Source organism: Nyctereutes procyonoides, unplaced genomic scaffold, assembly GCF_905146905.1.
Source record: "Nyctereutes procyonoides isolate TBG_1078 unplaced genomic scaffold, NYPRO_anot_genome, whole genome shotgun sequence".
In the NCBI taxonomy this organism is placed as follows: Eukaryota; Metazoa; Chordata; class Mammalia; order Carnivora; family Canidae; genus Nyctereutes; species Nyctereutes procyonoides.
Genome location: NW_026575126.1, coordinates 36127157 through 36144037, shown reverse-complemented (window position 1 = coordinate 36144037; position 16881 = coordinate 36127157). Strand labels below are relative to the sequence as shown.

The 16881-nt window shown below is 43.2% G+C and overlaps 2 protein-coding genes across 2 annotated transcripts in view; one reads left to right on the top strand and one right to left on the bottom strand.

The window, feature by feature from the left end:
- Positions 1 to 8755, top strand: part of SLC16A4 (solute carrier family 16 member 4) — a 39897-nt gene extending 31142 nt beyond the window's left edge. Inside the window, exon 9 of the mRNA XM_055340244.1 lies at positions 6886 to 8755. Within this exon, the coding sequence (XP_055196219.1) occupies positions 6886 to 6932 (47 nt within the window). The 3' untranslated portion in view covers positions 6933 to 8755. The remainder of the gene's footprint in view (positions 1 to 6885) is intronic.
- RBM15 (RNA binding motif protein 15) lies at positions 8335 to 15382 on the bottom strand. Its single transcript, XM_055340240.1, has 2 exons — positions 12484 to 15382; positions 8335 to 8442 (listed from the first exon to the last, which is right to left on the bottom strand). Exons 1-2 carry the CDS (start codon positions 15344 to 15346, stop codon positions 8396 to 8398), a joined length of 2910 nt encoding a protein of 969 aa, XP_055196215.1. The 5' UTR covers positions 15347 to 15382; the 3' UTR covers positions 8335 to 8395.
- Positions 15383 to 16881: the final 1499 nt, after the last annotated feature.

Here is a 16881-nt window from a genome sequence, read left to right as displayed (position 1 = left end):
AAGAATCGGACTTAGCTCAAAAGAAGAGACTTGTAATTCATGCAGACTTTTAAAATGTCCTCTGTACATATTTTATATTTCAATTTTCACTTACCAGAAAGGTTCAATAGAATAAGATCAAAGAGGATAAAAATCAATTTTATAACCCCCAAATTAGAAATAACTGAAAGTGAGAATTGTCATACTGAGTTCGTTTCAAGAAATGTGAAGTCAGAGTCACAAGAAAAATAAATCCATATTTAAACCCTCCTATTATATTTAATGACCTGATGTCAGTTTCCACTCAAGTGAAAATTAGTAGCTCATGTTTGAGTATGTATTTTCCTTATTGAAAACTGACACCATGCCACAGTTAATAAGATACGGGTTTATAAATATGGAGTTTTAAAAGAAACTTACCCTTTCCCTTTGTGCAGCTCTGACTTCCAACCCAGTTTCTATAGAAACAGGAGGACAAGTGCCAGTGCCAGAAGTCTGCCAATTAGAACTCATCTTTTAGTTGCTGAATAATAAAGCCATATCCCAAAGTCCGCTATAGGTTTTTGATTGTCAGTAGTTCCTAAAAAGAAACCCAGGAGGAAAAAAAAAGATGTTTAACCAATTATTGTACTTAGATATGCTCCCTCCTTTAAACTTGGCTATTAAAAAAAGTGGAGGAGGTTTGATTCACTACCATACATATTAAAAACATTTTTTTAGAGCTTCAGTATCTCTAAACTTAAAGGGCAGCAAATTGAAGGAAAAGGTGTCTCTGAAGGTTCAAAATACCTTTACACCCACACATGGAAGGAAGAAAACACTCAGGTATTACAGAAATAAAGTACTGTCAACCACCAAACCTTAAAAGTTCAACGAATTCATTCTTTTTTGTGAAATGTATTTTCAGTAAGTTTCTAACACTGCAGAGAGTAAACTTCACAAATGGAATTTGTCAGGAGAGATAAATGATAATATGGGTAAGTCTCCACTAAAAAAAATCTCTCTGGTCTCAGGAGAAATCTATAAATCAGAAATGAACCCCAGAAAGATTTTCTGGAGAAGCAGACATGTGTGCTTGATGAAAAATGCCTCTAGAGCATAAATGCCAATTTAAAAATTAAAACATTGTGCAATGTGAATAATCTTGTTGCAATTCTTCATTTGGTATCATTAAGATTGCTTGGTGACTTTTTAGAATCATTTATCATAAAAATTTACACATTAAAAATCATTCCTGTATCTAAATTGATACACTTCAGTTTAGAGTATTCCCTTTAATACATTATATGAATCTCAATATTTGTCACTATGATTAATATGAATTCAATTTTTGTTGCTATTCAAGGAAAATCAGTTTATTTATGAAGTTACTATAATACAATTAAAAACCAAAGTGATTTGAATCTCTCCTCAATCCTGTCTATATCCATCCCCCTAGAGAGACCTAAACCTACCTCTACCAAATTTTCTAAAGTATGCGGCAGCTATCAGCAGTGTCTCAACTATCCTCACCCTTATCTGTAAAAAACAAGATGTTCTATCTCACAATGAAAAGAGTGGACTAGAACAGAATAGAAAGGAGAGGAAAAAGAAGCATAACAAAATAAGCAAGAACCACCAAGACAGGCAACAGCAACCCCTCTTGAAAGTTTTTGGTTTTGATTTTCAAATAGTGCTTAAGAGGCTAATTGTGTGTTTTCTATGTTTAAGGTCGATCTCTCTAGAGCAGTGGTTCTCAATCCTGGCTACACATCAGAATCATCTGGGCACTTAAAAAAATAATACTGGGGCCTTGGCAGACAGAGTCCCACTCTGCCTAGATCAATTTAAATGAATCTGAGAGAGTAACTTCCAGGTACTGGTATTAAAAGGTCCTCAAGTGATGCTAATATAGAGCCAGGTTTCAGACCACCGCTGTAGAATGCAGAAAAATTCCAATTAAGGAGTCTTGTTTACTGAAATATTTCTGTATATAAAGAATATACACAAGCTAGATGCTTATCCTGGAAGCAAGGTAAAACTACTAATGGTGAATTTCTATATGCTAAGATACAATGGAAAACCAAGTTTCTTGATATGCTATGCATATTTTAATTAAGATATGTAATTAAAAATATGTATGTATACAGCACCTCAGAGTCTTAATTTTTCCTGTAATGATAGGTCTATTCTGAACATGTATGTAATAATATGCTTATGCATTAAAGTTCTTCACGAAGTTCTTTCTTTGGGTAAAAGGAAATCTGCTGGTCATCTGAGAAAGGTCATATACCAAAACAGCACTTAAAAGCTGTATACACACATGTACCTGGTTTGGACAGGGGGACAGCCATTCTACAAAAAGACCCTCTAAATAGATATACTATTAGTATGGAAGTTTCGTTTGATACCACTAGAAAACTGGCAAGTTATGAAATGTAGAAAGCATGATCAGTGTGTTTTGGCAGAAACTATCTATAACTACAGTCGAAGCTTTTCCTGACAGTGGGCTGAAAGCAGAAACAGTAAGAAACAACATGTTGAGGAAATAATGATTTACTAGGAAGAAGACTGCTTTGAAATCTCAGGGTGGCCAGCAATTTTGACCCTGAAGAAGAAATACAATCTCTATATGGTTATTTAAATAAAAGAATATAAATAAATAAATAAATAAATAAATAAATAAATAAACGAACGAACGAACGAACGAACGAATGAATACCCCTGATTTCTGAACAAGAACATCTGCAGTCTTACAGTGAATCTGAAATGCTAATATATCTTTGGAGGAAATACTATCTTTGACTTGTCAAGAGCTGAAAGATTTCCTATTTTTTTTTTAAGATTTCCTATTTTGAATTACATATTGCATCTGTCTTCAATTAGTGTAGCTAATTAATCCTTCAAATATTTGGGTACCTATTATATACTAGACTTTATTCTAGATCTTAGAATAGTTGAAGTTTGTGTTACTTTCCTGAGACAGGTAGCCAAATCTTTTTTTCTTTTTTTCTTTTTTTTTTTTTAAGATTTTATTTATTCATGAGAGACACGGAGAGAGAGAGGGAGAGAGACAGGCAGAAGGAGAAGCAGGCTCCATGCAGGGAGCCCGACGTGGGGTCTCCAGGATCACCCCAGGCTGAAGGCGGTGCTAAACCGTTGAGCCACCCAAATCTTGATCAAATCACATCACTCCACCTCCTTAAAACTTTCAACAGCTTTCTACTGCGTACAGCATTTGTCCTTGGCAACTGACCCTTACAGTTCACTATCTCCCTTCTTCCATCAGAATGTCAGCTCCACGAGAAAAGAGAAACTTGTCTGTTTTCTTCACCAGTAACGCTCCCAAGATCTCAAGTAATTCCCGGCACATAGCAGATACCTAAGTATTTGAAGAATTAACTAATTCCACACTAACTGAAAACAAACCCAGTTTAGATAATCCAAAACAGGAAACCCTTCAACCATTCAGAAGTCAAAGATACACTCAACTTTATAATTCCAATCTGTCTCAATCTTATCAGTAACCTGCTTAGGAGGTAGTAGATATAGGTGCTGGTTCATTCATGGAAAGCAACTTGCACATGTACATACACATATACATAATCCTAGAATCATTTTCAATTTTAACTTAAAATAGACTACAGTCATACTACTTTTAGATTAACATCTGAAACCTCAGGGATATCCCAGTTTATGGCTGTGTATCACTCAGCCAACTTACAAAACTTTTCTGGTGTTCCTTTAGCATTTTATAAACTGAAGTGTGGCTTAGACTATTATAAGGCAAAATTACACACTAAACTAGATGGAATTCCTTGGAGAAATAATTACATGACTATTAAGTGATAAGTTCCATGGCATTTGCAGTTTCATTTTGCTTGTCTCTGTAACAGCTCTGAATTTATCTTCTGGAAATTCCTCCTCTCAGCCTCAGAGACAGAACACCACTCTGCCTCTTCTACTTGGGATTCTTTTCCATACCATCTCCCCTTCCCAGGCCTTATATATGATATTACTCCGAGTTTATACTTCAGCACTGTACTCTCTGTGGGCCAGTGCTGCTCCACATGTGGCCAATGACCACAGACTACATTAGAATTACTGAGGAAGCTTGTAGAAGAACAAAGACTCCTGAGCCACCTCAGCCCAACAAATCCCAGAATGCCCGGGGATGGAGCCAAAGGCCTGCATGCTTCCCAAGAACCACAAATTTGATACACTCTACAGTTTGAAACCCACTGCCTGGACATTTTCTCAAGTTTGCTACTTTATCCCATCCCAGCCTCCAGAAAAAAGTAGTGAGGTATGGCAATACAGCAACCAAGAACCCTAACTGGGAGAAAGACCTGGTTAGAACCCGGGCTCTATCAATTCCAGCTGTCAGATCATGGTCTCTGGTGAGACTTATCTGATACAATGTGTGCAGAGGCCCCGCAGAATGCTCCTCGGCCTAAATGGGTATTTAACAAATGATTGCTATTATTAGTACTGTCACTTTCTACCAACCTGCCTCCACTTTCTATCAATTGATTATATACACCCTCACTTCCCTCTCTCAAACTACCTTTCAGGATTCCCTATTTTTATTGACCGGACCATTTTACAAGTTTTCCAGGTTTCAGCCTGGTCAGCTTTTCCACTGATCCATAAAGCTGTTATATTATTCATGCCTGCTTGCCTGATATCTCAACCACAATCTCCCTCTTCATTCCACATCTTTCTCCAACTTTACAAATTATTTTGTAAAGTCTTTCTTGACTATCCCAGCTTAAAGTAACCTTCAAGTTCATATAGACTCATATCACCTGTAAAAAATTCATTAGCAATTAATCAACAACTGGCCTATGACATCTCCCTTACAATTGTCTTAAACTGTGAACTTCCCCCCTGGTATTTAACCATCTACTTGTTTATAACTAGTTTCCCCACCAAACAGTGTAAGTTACTGATGTGGGTAGAGACTATTCCATACTTTGATCTACATGCTCTGCATCTTATTTAATATACAATCAGCATTCAAATGATTATACAGAGACTCTACCTGAAAGCTTAATATTATAGCATTTTAGTAGAAGCATGTTAAGCAATTTGACCTCAAGGTCAAAATCTCTTCTTGGCTGCTAAGGACAATCTTGTCTGAGGCTTGAAGGAATTTTGTCATTCAATAAATTGCTTAAGGAGAGTAAATTGGAACCGGAGGGAGATGGAAGTGGTGGTCAGATAAGCCATAATCAGATAACACACTGTAAAACAAAAAATAGATGCTGCAACCAGCCATAAGCACTAAATTTACTGCCTCAGATAAACAGTTTGTAAACAATAATGTGACTTAAGCTACAGAAGTGGCAATTTATAAAATTTAAGTTGTGTTACTAAAGTCAGGGTACTCCCTATTTTCAATTTTAATACCCACAGCCAGGCTTTACAAAATGAGCACAAGTCAATTCAGAGGCGTTCTTGGAATAATTTCCCCTATAGTAGAATCCTAAATCTAGACCATACGAAAGATACTGAGAAACCACACAAGGGATTCAAAAAGGCAGGTCCCAACTTATAAAACCAGAACTCTAGATCTAACACTCAACCCCATTAACAGTTTTTCCTTCATGGTGTAGCTGGAAATAAAATGATTTCACAAGCTGTTTCAAAAGATTGTCATGCTGTGTACCTTTCCATTTTGCATGATATGGTTTCACATACAAATAAACAACTGTTCTATTCACAACCTTTGCTTCTTGTTGAGATGAAACCTGAGATCTTAGAAAGATACCAAACATGTAGAAATATGCGGAGTGTCCCATAATCTTCCTTAAATCATTATAATGATTTAAAAAACTTGCTTACTAGTTGGAAAAACTACTTAATGGGCTTTCAGTGGGGACTACCAGAGAAAGAAAATATTATTGGAAATTGACATTTCCAACAGGTATAAAACTTTTGAAGAAATGTTGTGAAATCACCTAGCAAAGTTTTAGAGGACAGCCAACTCGTAAGCAGAGGTTTTAAAAACTTGTAAATGACACACTGAGAAACTGAAAAAACAAAACAAAACAAAACAAAAAACCAAACACACCAACCACCACTGGACTTCACTTTTCCCCTCTGGAAAGAGATGAAAAACTAGAATTTTGTGAAGAGGAAAAATTCTATTCAACATTTCGACCTGGTTTAAATAAAGGAAACCTAGTTGTATTATATGCTAAAAAAGTTGTGCTTGTATTTAAGTTGCCAAAGCCTCACACTTGATTAATGGCGGGGGTGGGGGAGTGGACAGAGGGACTGGAAGGGCTCAGAAGCCTAGTAGGATTAAATGGACAATGAAAATGGTAAGAGCAGACAAAAACTAATTTCTCACAACATTGCCTTAAAACTACAGTTGCCTACTTTTACAATTCAATCTCTTTGTAAGCCAAGAAAACTAACCATTTTGGCTAAATTATCTATCATTCCCAGTCTTTCTTTTTTTGCTATATATATATATATACTAACCCAGAGGTTTAGAATCAATGTTTGTAATGGCAACATTATATATAGCAATAAATCCTTCCAGCACCATTAAATCCCAACAATGGGTGAAGGTCAAGGCCAATGGAACATGTCAAAACTTTAAAGGACATCAGGCTATTGTAAATCCCAAATCCATCACCAGGATTTTAATACTTTTGGCTCCCACAGTAAAAAAAAAAATTTTTTTTCGCATATTAAAGTTAAACTTAAAAAACACATATAGACACCAAATAGAACAGAAGTTCCGATCTGGAATTTTAAGAACACAACACTGTAGTGAGGGGTGGAAGCTAGTAATGGCAGCAGAGTGCCTCGAGGCTTCCAATCCGAGAAAACAATACCCCAACCAGTAAAAGCCCTCACCCTATTAACCAAATGCATTTTTGACCTCTAAAAACCCTCTTACCTGTTTACAAGGGTTTATACAGCTGTTTGCCCCTGGAACACCACCTTGCAGCGTATAACCGTGGCATCCTTTGTTGATAATCACCTGTTGCCTAAGTAAGCATCATCCCGCCTGGAGACAAACAGCACTAGGGCTCTTCCATCCGAGGTTAAAATTCAAAACAAGCCCAACAAGCCTGCATTTCAAGGTGGTCTTCGTCTGCAACTAGGTAAGTTTAAAACTGGCAAACAACAATGGTGTCTGAAGCCAATGGTGCAGCACTGCTGGCTTCCTCTTGAACTCCAGCGTTGTCACTTGCACCGAAGTCTCCTGCTGCAAACAGGGGGGTTGTTCTCCTGTACTGGGAACAGCTTCCAAAGCTCAGGAGCCCCTGTACAGGATAACGCAGGAACTAAAGGCAAACACTTTTTCCTCCTTAAGGATGCCTCCATTTTTTTTTCCTCACAATCTGTACTACCAACCGAAGTGACTGGGCCTGAGTGTGCGTTCGTACCTATGAAACCGTCACGGTGCATGCACATCCAAGGCATGTGGAACCACAGGTCAAATAAGGCACAGATACCAAGTAACGGTTCTAATTACAAACGCTAGCTCTCAGGAACTCTTCATCCATTCAGAACTAAACCCATCACTGCATAACTCGGGTAAGAAGCCCCTGGAGATGGAGGAGCTCCTCAAATGTGTCAGGAAAGGCTTTATTAACATCATCATTAACATTTAAAAAGCAAACGGAGCATTTCTCCTTCTTTTGGCAATTTGGTGCAAATGTTAAGTGCAAGATAAAGCAATTTCAAACTTTTCTTCAAATTAAAAATGAAACTAAGGCCAAACGTGATGGGTGAACAAAATAAATCAAAACTTAAATTTCAGCAACTCCGGCTCTTCAAACCAGCAAAGCCCCCGACTCGTGCACTGTGGTGAGGCTTAGGGTGCTCGCCCCGGCTTCTTGCGTGCCCGCAAACAGCACCATTTCCTCATCAAGTTGAGGACTGAGAAGCAAATGATCCCCTTCACTGCAAACAAAGGGGGTCACAGTAACACTAGTGATCCTTCAGAATTGACACACCGTGATAGTCAAAATGATGGTCTCCCTGCTTCTTGCTCAAGACATACGAGATCTGAGCAGCAGCAAGTACCCCCTCGGCTGCAAACAAAGGGGTCAAAGGTTTGCCGTCAATTCACTTCCAGGCAGAAAAACATTTTCCTCAAAAGAAACAATTTATTTAGAATAAAACAAAAGCAGCTCAACTGTGAGCGCACGTTTGAGTGACAGCTACTTTTAAGCTGTGTGAGCCATAAAAAGGGTTTTTCTTTACTTTTCCAGAAATCTTGTGTACACAGCACAAAGCAAGAGGTCATTTTTTTCCACTTAAAACACCGGCATTGGCATCACAATAGCAGATACACAACTTTAAGCTGCCATTTTAGTAAAATGCACAAATACTAAACAGATTAGCTTTCTTCCATCAAGAGGCCCATGTAAACTCCACATAAGCCACAACTTCTCTTCAAAAAGGTCCATTAGAGCTTTGAATTCCATATCTTCAATCCGCAGTTCACCAGTTTTGCTTGCAAGGGGGGGAAAAAAGGTTATTCAGTACAAATGTTTACAATATTAAAAATATATATATTTCCCCTATGCCATTATAGATGAACAGGTTAACAAGACCTTCCTGGATAGTCCAGCTTGACTTCAAAAAGCACCAATAATACCCACTGGCACATACCTTGAATGAATTTACTGTATAAACAGACAACAAGTAAAACAACAGGGTGGATTTTTTTAAGGACTGCAATTAAGCAAAGATTATAGGACTGAAAATACCCTTTTACTCATACTCATGTAACTGAGTAAAACATGTCAAAAAATTCAGAAAAAAAGGAAGTTTATAATCAATTTACAATCAATATATTCTAAAAATAACTTAAAATGAAACTAAGAAAGTTGGAGTTTAGTCAAACTTTTACCCCCCCTTCCCATTTTCATTCCGTAATTTATATGGAACAATCCAGAACTACTCAGTTGCGGAAAGGGGTCAAGATACAAAGCCATTTAAAAATCCACCTTCATCTGTGTTACCAAAGACAGTAGCTGTTCTTCTAAGAAAACTCATACGAACAATTGCTAAACAGCCAAGAACACTTTAGGACTTTTTAACTGTTTAAATCAAACATAGAAACCTTTTTATTTAGCTAGACAGTTCACTGTGGTTACCTGAAATCAATTTCTCCCTTTAGGGACATCATTATAACCAGAACTTTAACAAGGTCAGCTCCACTTCTCTTCTTGTTCTCACACCTAACTGCTATCTCAAAACCACACACTGTGGCAGAGACAGAAAAAAAAAGTCCCAAAATTCTCTCCAAAACTTTTCACATACAAAGGTCATTAAGGCCCTCTTCTCAAGAGGATTTCCGAATTCTGTTACCACAGTTTTTGGTGAATGGTTCCTATATGGACCCAAAACTGCAGTTCAAGCTGTACCTGCATAATGAGCAATTTCATGGTCTAAAGAAAGTGGATTTCAAATTTAAAGAAAAACAAAACAAAACAAATATTGTCAGTGAAAACGGGCTCATAAAATTTTTAAATAAACCTAAACAGTGTTTGACTCTGAAAGCAACACACACAGCCCTTACTTTTCCTACTGTATCTCAAATTATAGGGCCAGTGAGTATGTTACTTTCAAAATGTGACAAAAAGCTTCTATCAGCCAAAGGATGGACATTTTAAGATGTAATCCTTAAAGAGAAAACTCTGTCTACAGGGTCCAAGTATACACGTTAAACCAGGAATTTAAATTTCTGTGTGGAAAACCCTTTAAAGGAATCCCAATTACAACCAACAAAATAGTATTAAAAAATTGGCTAGGAGCTGAATGATTGCTTAGTTTTCCATAAACTTTGAAGTTGTGACCTAAAAGCCTTAATTAGCTTGATGTTTTTCACCAGTAATACTTAATAGGTCATTAAATGATATACTTGAAGAAATTTTCTTTGCATTCATTTGAACTGAGTTCCAGAAAAATCAACTAAACGAGCTTTTAAGTAAAAGAAACAAGTGGTTGTTACAAAGAACATCCAATATTGAGATTATGAAATTCTGGCTAATGAGAATTAGAACCAGAGAGCTTTAGACTCTTACTTTCATTCCGTCCTGAAGGCTTAAAAAGATAAACAGTATTATGAACCTGCACAACAGAATGGGCAACACAAATGAGAGATTCATCTGAATGATGGCACTCTGTAGGTAAGCACCAAACTCAACATAATTAGTTATTTCTAATACATACATTTAGAAATGGTATCAAGCCATTGTTTCAAAAACACAGAAGCACAAATTGCCCAGATCTAACAAAAGCCGCCATGTCAGATTCAAATAAACAAACATGGAGCAAAAACCACAGTACTCTTCGGTAAGTTGTCACATCAACTTGAAAGAAAAAAAAAAGAAAAGAAAAAAGAAAAAGGGAAACACCACACTTTGGATTAGAGCAAAATTAAATGTTGTGGACTTCACTCTCTAGAAGAGCAAAATCATTTGTCCAGCCTTCTTATCAAAAGATATTCAAAAGTTAATGGTTAGTGAGATTATTTAAACTGGAAAAATGTATCTAGCCAAACTGTACTTTGACCCCACGTATGCACAGACTACAAACTCACATTAGTTTCTGAACAGTCTCCTCCATATTAGCGTGCCAAGCACAGCTTTTTAAAAGCAAAAAGCACCAAGTCCTACTCGTAGGATTTCAGATATCTTCCCTACAGGCAGACGGACTTTTGTGCTCATAGCCTAGTACCTTCCTTCTGTCAAAATAGCTAGTTTTTCCAGTTTAAAAACAAAACAAAACGAAACCCTCACAAAAACCTCCCAACTTAAAATTTATAAATGCATAGTGAAAACCAAAAAGGATGATACAGCAGTGATGAAGATTTCATGCTGACATGCATTAGACACCTGTCATAACGGAAAATAAAAAAATTACATGACACTTCCCTGGGTTATTATTGGTGCTATTTCAAAACTACCAGCTTTGATAACAGAAAGAAAACAGTTGAGTTCTGCCAGGCTTTCTATAAGTCACTTTCACAGAATAGAAACATGACCATGATCCAAAAGGTCCTAGAGTTTCTAATCAAATCTAATTAAATATCAAGGGCCTTAAAGTCCTCAGCATTTAAATCAAAGGGGGAACTATACTTACTAATAACCCGAGAAACTAGGGGTGAGGACAGAGGGACAGATCAAAGAAATAAGACCAAAAAAAAATAATAATAATAAAATTTAAAAAAAAATTAAAAAAAAAATCATCCATTACTGTTCTGCAGCAAAAACCGTTGTTACGAACCAGAAATCGATATAACCTTTAGCTTTGAAAAAAATTGTGAGGGTGGGTTAAATTATTTTGTATTAATTTCAGGTGTCTGGGAAATAAAACAATAAAAGGGTTTTTCCTATACTGACATTTCAGTTTGGACATCAGTGAAAATATTAAACACAGAACTTGAGAGATACTCAACATTTTCAATAATGTAATGTCACCGCTGTTTATAAATGAAAATAAAAATACAGGCAAAATTTAAGAAGCATGTCAAAGGCATTTCACGATGACTTTAAAAATTTCTGCAATCCAGATATGGCTGATTAATGCCCACTAAAACAAAAAGCTGACTTATCAGCCTGCAGACAACTCTTCTTTCTATTATTGAAATCAGAAATTTGCATGGATACAAAAAAATTCATCTTTGATGAAAAACACTAAAGTTTTGAAATATGCACAATTAAATTAGAACTGTACCTGCTATACCTCTCTGAAAGTCAGTAAAAAACATCACCACACACCAATAACCAAAGAATTCTGATTTTAAAAACACCTACTCACTTCTTGCATACTAGCATAAGACATACATGGTTTGTAACCTACTCCTCGATTTTTACTGAACAGTTACAGCTACAAACCAAAAGTGCATATACGGGATACAGAACTTAAAAACTAATGATAAAAAGGTTTATGTTAAAGCAAACTCTCCGGGAATAAACCATGTATATCAAGAGAAATACTCAAATACCTGATTAAAATAATTAACATTGCTATACAATTTACCAGCTTGTACTTTTAAGATTCCTGATCAAATTTCAGTCACACAAATAATATTTCTGGTACAAGAATTATTTACCTACATACCAATCAAGCCCTTTTTAGATGTATATTATCTTCTTTATATAGTCAATGGGCTTTTCTCCGAATCCTGACTTTTCGAAATTTTGGGTTTGTAACTCTGAGGATTTTTTTTTAAGCTCAAGATTAAGGGAGGGGAGGGGGGACAAGAAAAAGAGGGGGGAAAGTTACTAAGAGTAGGAACTCCTAATTAAAATAAATCCATCTGCCTGCTACCTTCAGGGCATCCCTTTCACTTAAAATAATAGCTAAACTGTCCTGTCTTCTATTTCAAAGGCTTATAAAAATATAAAAAAAAGAAAAAAAGCTACAACTAAACAAACTAACTCAAAAGAAAATTTCATCTGATGCTGTATCCCATTACACATCACAAAACAGGAACCATGTCAAAGTAGTAAATACAAGTTATACATGGACTTTAGGACGCACCACGGACAATGATCATGACCAGGTAATCTTCTTCAGATTTGGCCAGTGCCTTGGCAGGGGAATCCAGGAACTGCTGGGAGAACTCACAGGGTGGGAAAGCATGTAGGACCCCGGTGTTTTCCTTGTCTTTGTTGCCCCCCACGGGAAGGCTTATCACCCCAGCGGCCTGCTTTTGCTTTAAATAGGACACAAGGTTCCTAAGTGGCCTCTGAGTAGAGGTGGCAGTGTCTGATGTGGCTGAGGAAGAGGAGGACCTGCTGTCAGAACTTCCAGGCACAGCCAGGAGAATGGCATAACCATTGGGACCTGCCACTTTGATGCGTCGAGTTACTTCATCCAACTTGGGCTGGTCCAAACGAAGACGCTGAGTGATCTTGAGCTGGGCTACTTTGCCTCCAGTTGAGCCCTCCACAAGAAGACTACTAGCCACTTGGAGGTCACCCTGCAACAGATGCATGTTGGAAGGAAAGTTGCTGTTCTTCAATAGAAGCATGCCCTGCCAGGCCAAACAGAGCTTGGGAGAGGCTGCAGTGGTGGGGGCTGTCCCACCATCCTGTTTCTGGGAAGGGGACTTCAGCTTTGAGGAAGCAGTGCTGGTGCTAGGCGCACTCCCATCAGACCGGTCTTCTTTTTTCAGAGGGCTTTTTCCCTCAGTGGGAGCAGTTGTCCGGTGCTTCCTATCCCGTTCAGCTGATGCAGAGTTTTTACGGTCTCGCTTGTCACCCTGGCTCTTCTCCAAACTTCCTCGCCTGTCTCTGACTGGAGAGGGCCTTTCCAAGATAAGAAGACGAGAAGATCGATCATTGTCACTGTTGTAGCGATCCCGGCTACTGCTCAATTCCGGGCTGCGGTCGGGAGAAGGAGCACAGTGACGTTTTCGGGGACGGTCACTCTCAGGGGACCTATCCAGGTGCCGGCCCCCACTCTCCTCGGGCGGCCTTCGCTTCCTAGGCTGGTCTCTGCTGCTGGGCAGATCTCGCTCACCTCTGTCCCGGTCCAAGGACCAGCCATCTCGCCTGCGATCCAGGCTATCCAGGGGCTCGTAAGCAGGCACAGCAGCAGCTGCAGTCCTAGTGCTGCGTTCACGAACTGGGGGCGGGGGTGGCACCCAGTCAGAGTCAGGATAAAGGTCTCTGTCACGATCTCTGTAGAGTAAGGGTGGTGTCCTATCCCGAGCACCCCTCAAAGGGTCAGGTGCCCGATGTCCAAAAGCATCTGTCACCAACTCGTAATGAGTTAAGGGCAAAGGCTGCAGATACTGCTGCTGGTAACGATGTTCTGTATCTGCAAAGTCTACTCTAAGGCGACGATCTGGGCCACCAAGTGGGAAGCCACGCATATGGGTCCAGGCAGCATGAGCTGCATCCAGGCTTTCATACTGGATATATGCCCAACTATCACCTTTGCGGTAGTCTATAGTGCGGATGGTGCCAAATCGGTCAAACTCTCGTGCCAGGGCAGCAAGAGGCACCCAAGGTCCCAGACCACCTACCCAGAGGCGAGTGGTGGGTGTAGCTTTACCGTAACCAATTTTGATAGGATTCCGAATAATGATCTTGCCAGACATTGCTAGTTTGGCCCGGTGAGACATGTCTAGGTTCTCAAATTTAAGGAAGCCATAGGTACTGGTCTGGCCCCGAGAGGGCCTCTTGATATCTACCTCTGTGATGACTCCAAAGCGGTCAAAAGCCCTTCTTAGGTCACTCTCTGTCACAGTGATGTCTAGGTTGCCCAAGAAAAGCGTCCGGTTAGCTCGCTGATCGTCCTCGGGTGAAATCTCATCCACTTCTCGGAAAGGAGCAGCTCCTGCTCCGGCTCCCACCCTGGGCTCCAGGCTGTACGCCGGGCGCACTCTCTCATAGAACGGATAGTCTCGCTCTCTCTCCAGCTCACGGGGCAACGGTGGCGGAGGCGGGGGGGGCAGGCGGCCAAGAGCCAGCTGCTGCAACCGGTAGTCTCGGTACCCCAGGGCCGCGCCACCAGGGGAAAGCGATCTCTGGCCGCCGCCTCCAGGGGGGTGCCGGTGTCCGCCCACGGAGGCGCCCACCACGCCGGCCGACGGCGGGTAGGGATCCTTGTCTAAGGGGGAGCGGCTGCGGCGGCGGCTCACGTACACCGCCTCGATCTTCAGCGGCCGGTCATAGAGCACCAGGCGGCCTCTGGCATGCTTGGCCGCCCGCGCGTCCTCTGGCCGCCGGAAGTTCACAAAGGCTACTCGCTCATCCCCGCTGCCAGAGCCCGAGAGATGACTGATTTTGACACTTACATCACCGAAGCGCTTGAACTCGTGAAACAGTCCGTCCTCCACCGCCTCGTCACTCAGCTGGGACCCCAACTCGCTGATCTTCAGCGTCTTGTACTCCGCGCCGTCCCCGCCGCCGGGAGCTGAGGAGGCGGCCCCCGAGGAACGTGACTCCCCGCCTCCACCCCGGGAGCTGCTGCGCGACTCGCCCCCGCCCGAGGAATTTTTGGTGCTCGGGGAGCTGTAACTGTGCAGGCGGCCACTGGAGCTGCCCCCGCCGGTGTCATACTCGCGGCTGCCGCCTCGGCTGCTGGACTTGTCCAGGTGAAGGCTGCGCCGCGACCCGCCGCCGCTGTCGGTCTTTCCGCTGCTACTCCCATTGCTGCCACCAGAGCCCCCTAACTTCTTGCTCCGCTCCCCGCGGGAAGTCGAGTCCTCACCACCGCGGGAGCGTTTGGGCTTGACCGGAGAGCGCTCCTTCCCCTTCATTGTTGCGGGTCGCCGGAGGTCGTCTCCGCGGAGATGCTGAGCCCGCCGCCCCGCGCTCGCTTCACACAGCGGAACCGCACGCCGCCATCTTGGACTCCGCCGCGGCAGAGGCTCCCGCCCCGCGGTCCTCATTGGTCAGCTGGCTCCTCTCTGCTACAGGCTCATTGGGAAAACGTCCCGTCTGTCTTCACAACTCCCCGCGCTCCGGAAAGGCGCCCGCCCGCCCGCTGTTATTGGGCTCCCAACGCCCGGGTCCGAGTACCTCATTGGTCATATTTGTTGTCCATCTTAACGGCTCCTCGCGCCAGGCCGCAGCTCCGCCCCTCGCACTCTAGGGTCACCTGACCCAAACTCGGGAGGCGCTGATTGGGCGAAAAGTCTGCCCTGTAACGGTACTTCTAGCGCGGTAAAAGCGGTGATCCCACCTCCTCATTCCTTTCATTGGTTTCCGACCCCGTCCTTTAACTCACGATTTGGAAAGTCGGGCCATCTGTTCCGGCGTTTTTCCTGAGAGGCCCGCTTACAACGTTCTCGCGAGAGACAGAAAGCGCTCCCTTTCTCGACCGCTTCTTCCAACTCCTCGGGCGGCTGTAAGAAGTTTAAATCTGATTGGATGCTGACGAGGAAGTTGATAGGCTGAAATAGCTGTCCGTCATCCGCTTAAAGGGGTAGGCCGTACACGGAGGAGGCTGACTGAAGGTGAAAGAGCGGACCGCGCGCTCGCCGTGCGACGTCACCGGGACGTCGCGAGATGCTGACACGGCGCTGGCTCCGCCCCCGGGCGCTCGCGGCGTTCCGTCCACGGGCATTTACGGGGCACCTATGGGGTCCCGCGGCGTCCGTTGGTGTCTCTGGGCCGCCCGCTCGGGGCCTGTGCGGGGCCCGAGCCCTCGGGGCGCGGTCCCCAGGAGGCCGGCCGCGGCAGCCGGAGAACGCCGCAGGCCGTGGGGCTCGCCCGGGCCGGCTCCTGGGCGCTCCCCGCCGCCCGGCGACGTCGGTCGGTTCGCTCTTCCTACGTCGCGCCCCGTCACCGGGCGAGGGCCGACCTCCGCGTGCAGCCGTGGGCGTGCGCCCCGCGGCTCCTCGCGCCGCCTCGCCGACCCCCCGGGGCCCGCCCGTCGTGAGGTGAGTCCGGCAGCCGGAGCAGGTGCTCGGGCGTCGGGGGAGGGAGGGGGGGGCCGGGAAGCCCGGGCCGGCCCTCCCCGCCGCCTACCCGCCTACCCCGAGGCCCGTGCGCGGGGGACGACGCGGCGGTGGCGGTGACGCGACCCTTCTCGGGGCGACACGGCTGTTGCCCGAACCCGAGCTTGGGAGCCGCGTCCGGGCCGGGGCTGCAGAGTTCGGCTCTGCCTTCGCCCCCCTTCCCCGCATGACGTCGAGGGAAGCGATAGGGATTTCGCTTCTTGCTCGGATGGAGGAAACCTGGTGTGAGGACGTCGCGGCAGCGGGCGCACGCTCCCCCGCGTGCCAGGACCAGCTGCCACAGCCCGCGAGTGGGCCAGGGTGTGGGACGTACTGCCGCGGGGGGTTCTCCACGGGACATGGCGGCGGCGCTGTTTGTGTTTTTCTTGATTTTTCCTTAGCAACTTCACGGCGGTACTTAGGGAGTGGCCACTAAGATCGCCCTGAGACGGGGCTGGACGGTCTGGCGGGAGAGAGACTCAGCT

Bases quoted from the DNA above. Each gene is read 5' to 3' on its own strand.
- RBM15 (XM_055340240.1), bottom strand. From the start codon at position 15,346: ATGAGGACCGCGGGGCGGGAGCCTCTGCCGCGGCGGAGTCCAAGATGG. The intron at 8,443-12,483 runs GTGCGTCCTAAA...CCCCCTTGCAAG, and splicing joins GGTCATGATCATTGTCCGTG to CAAAACTGGTGAACTGCGGA.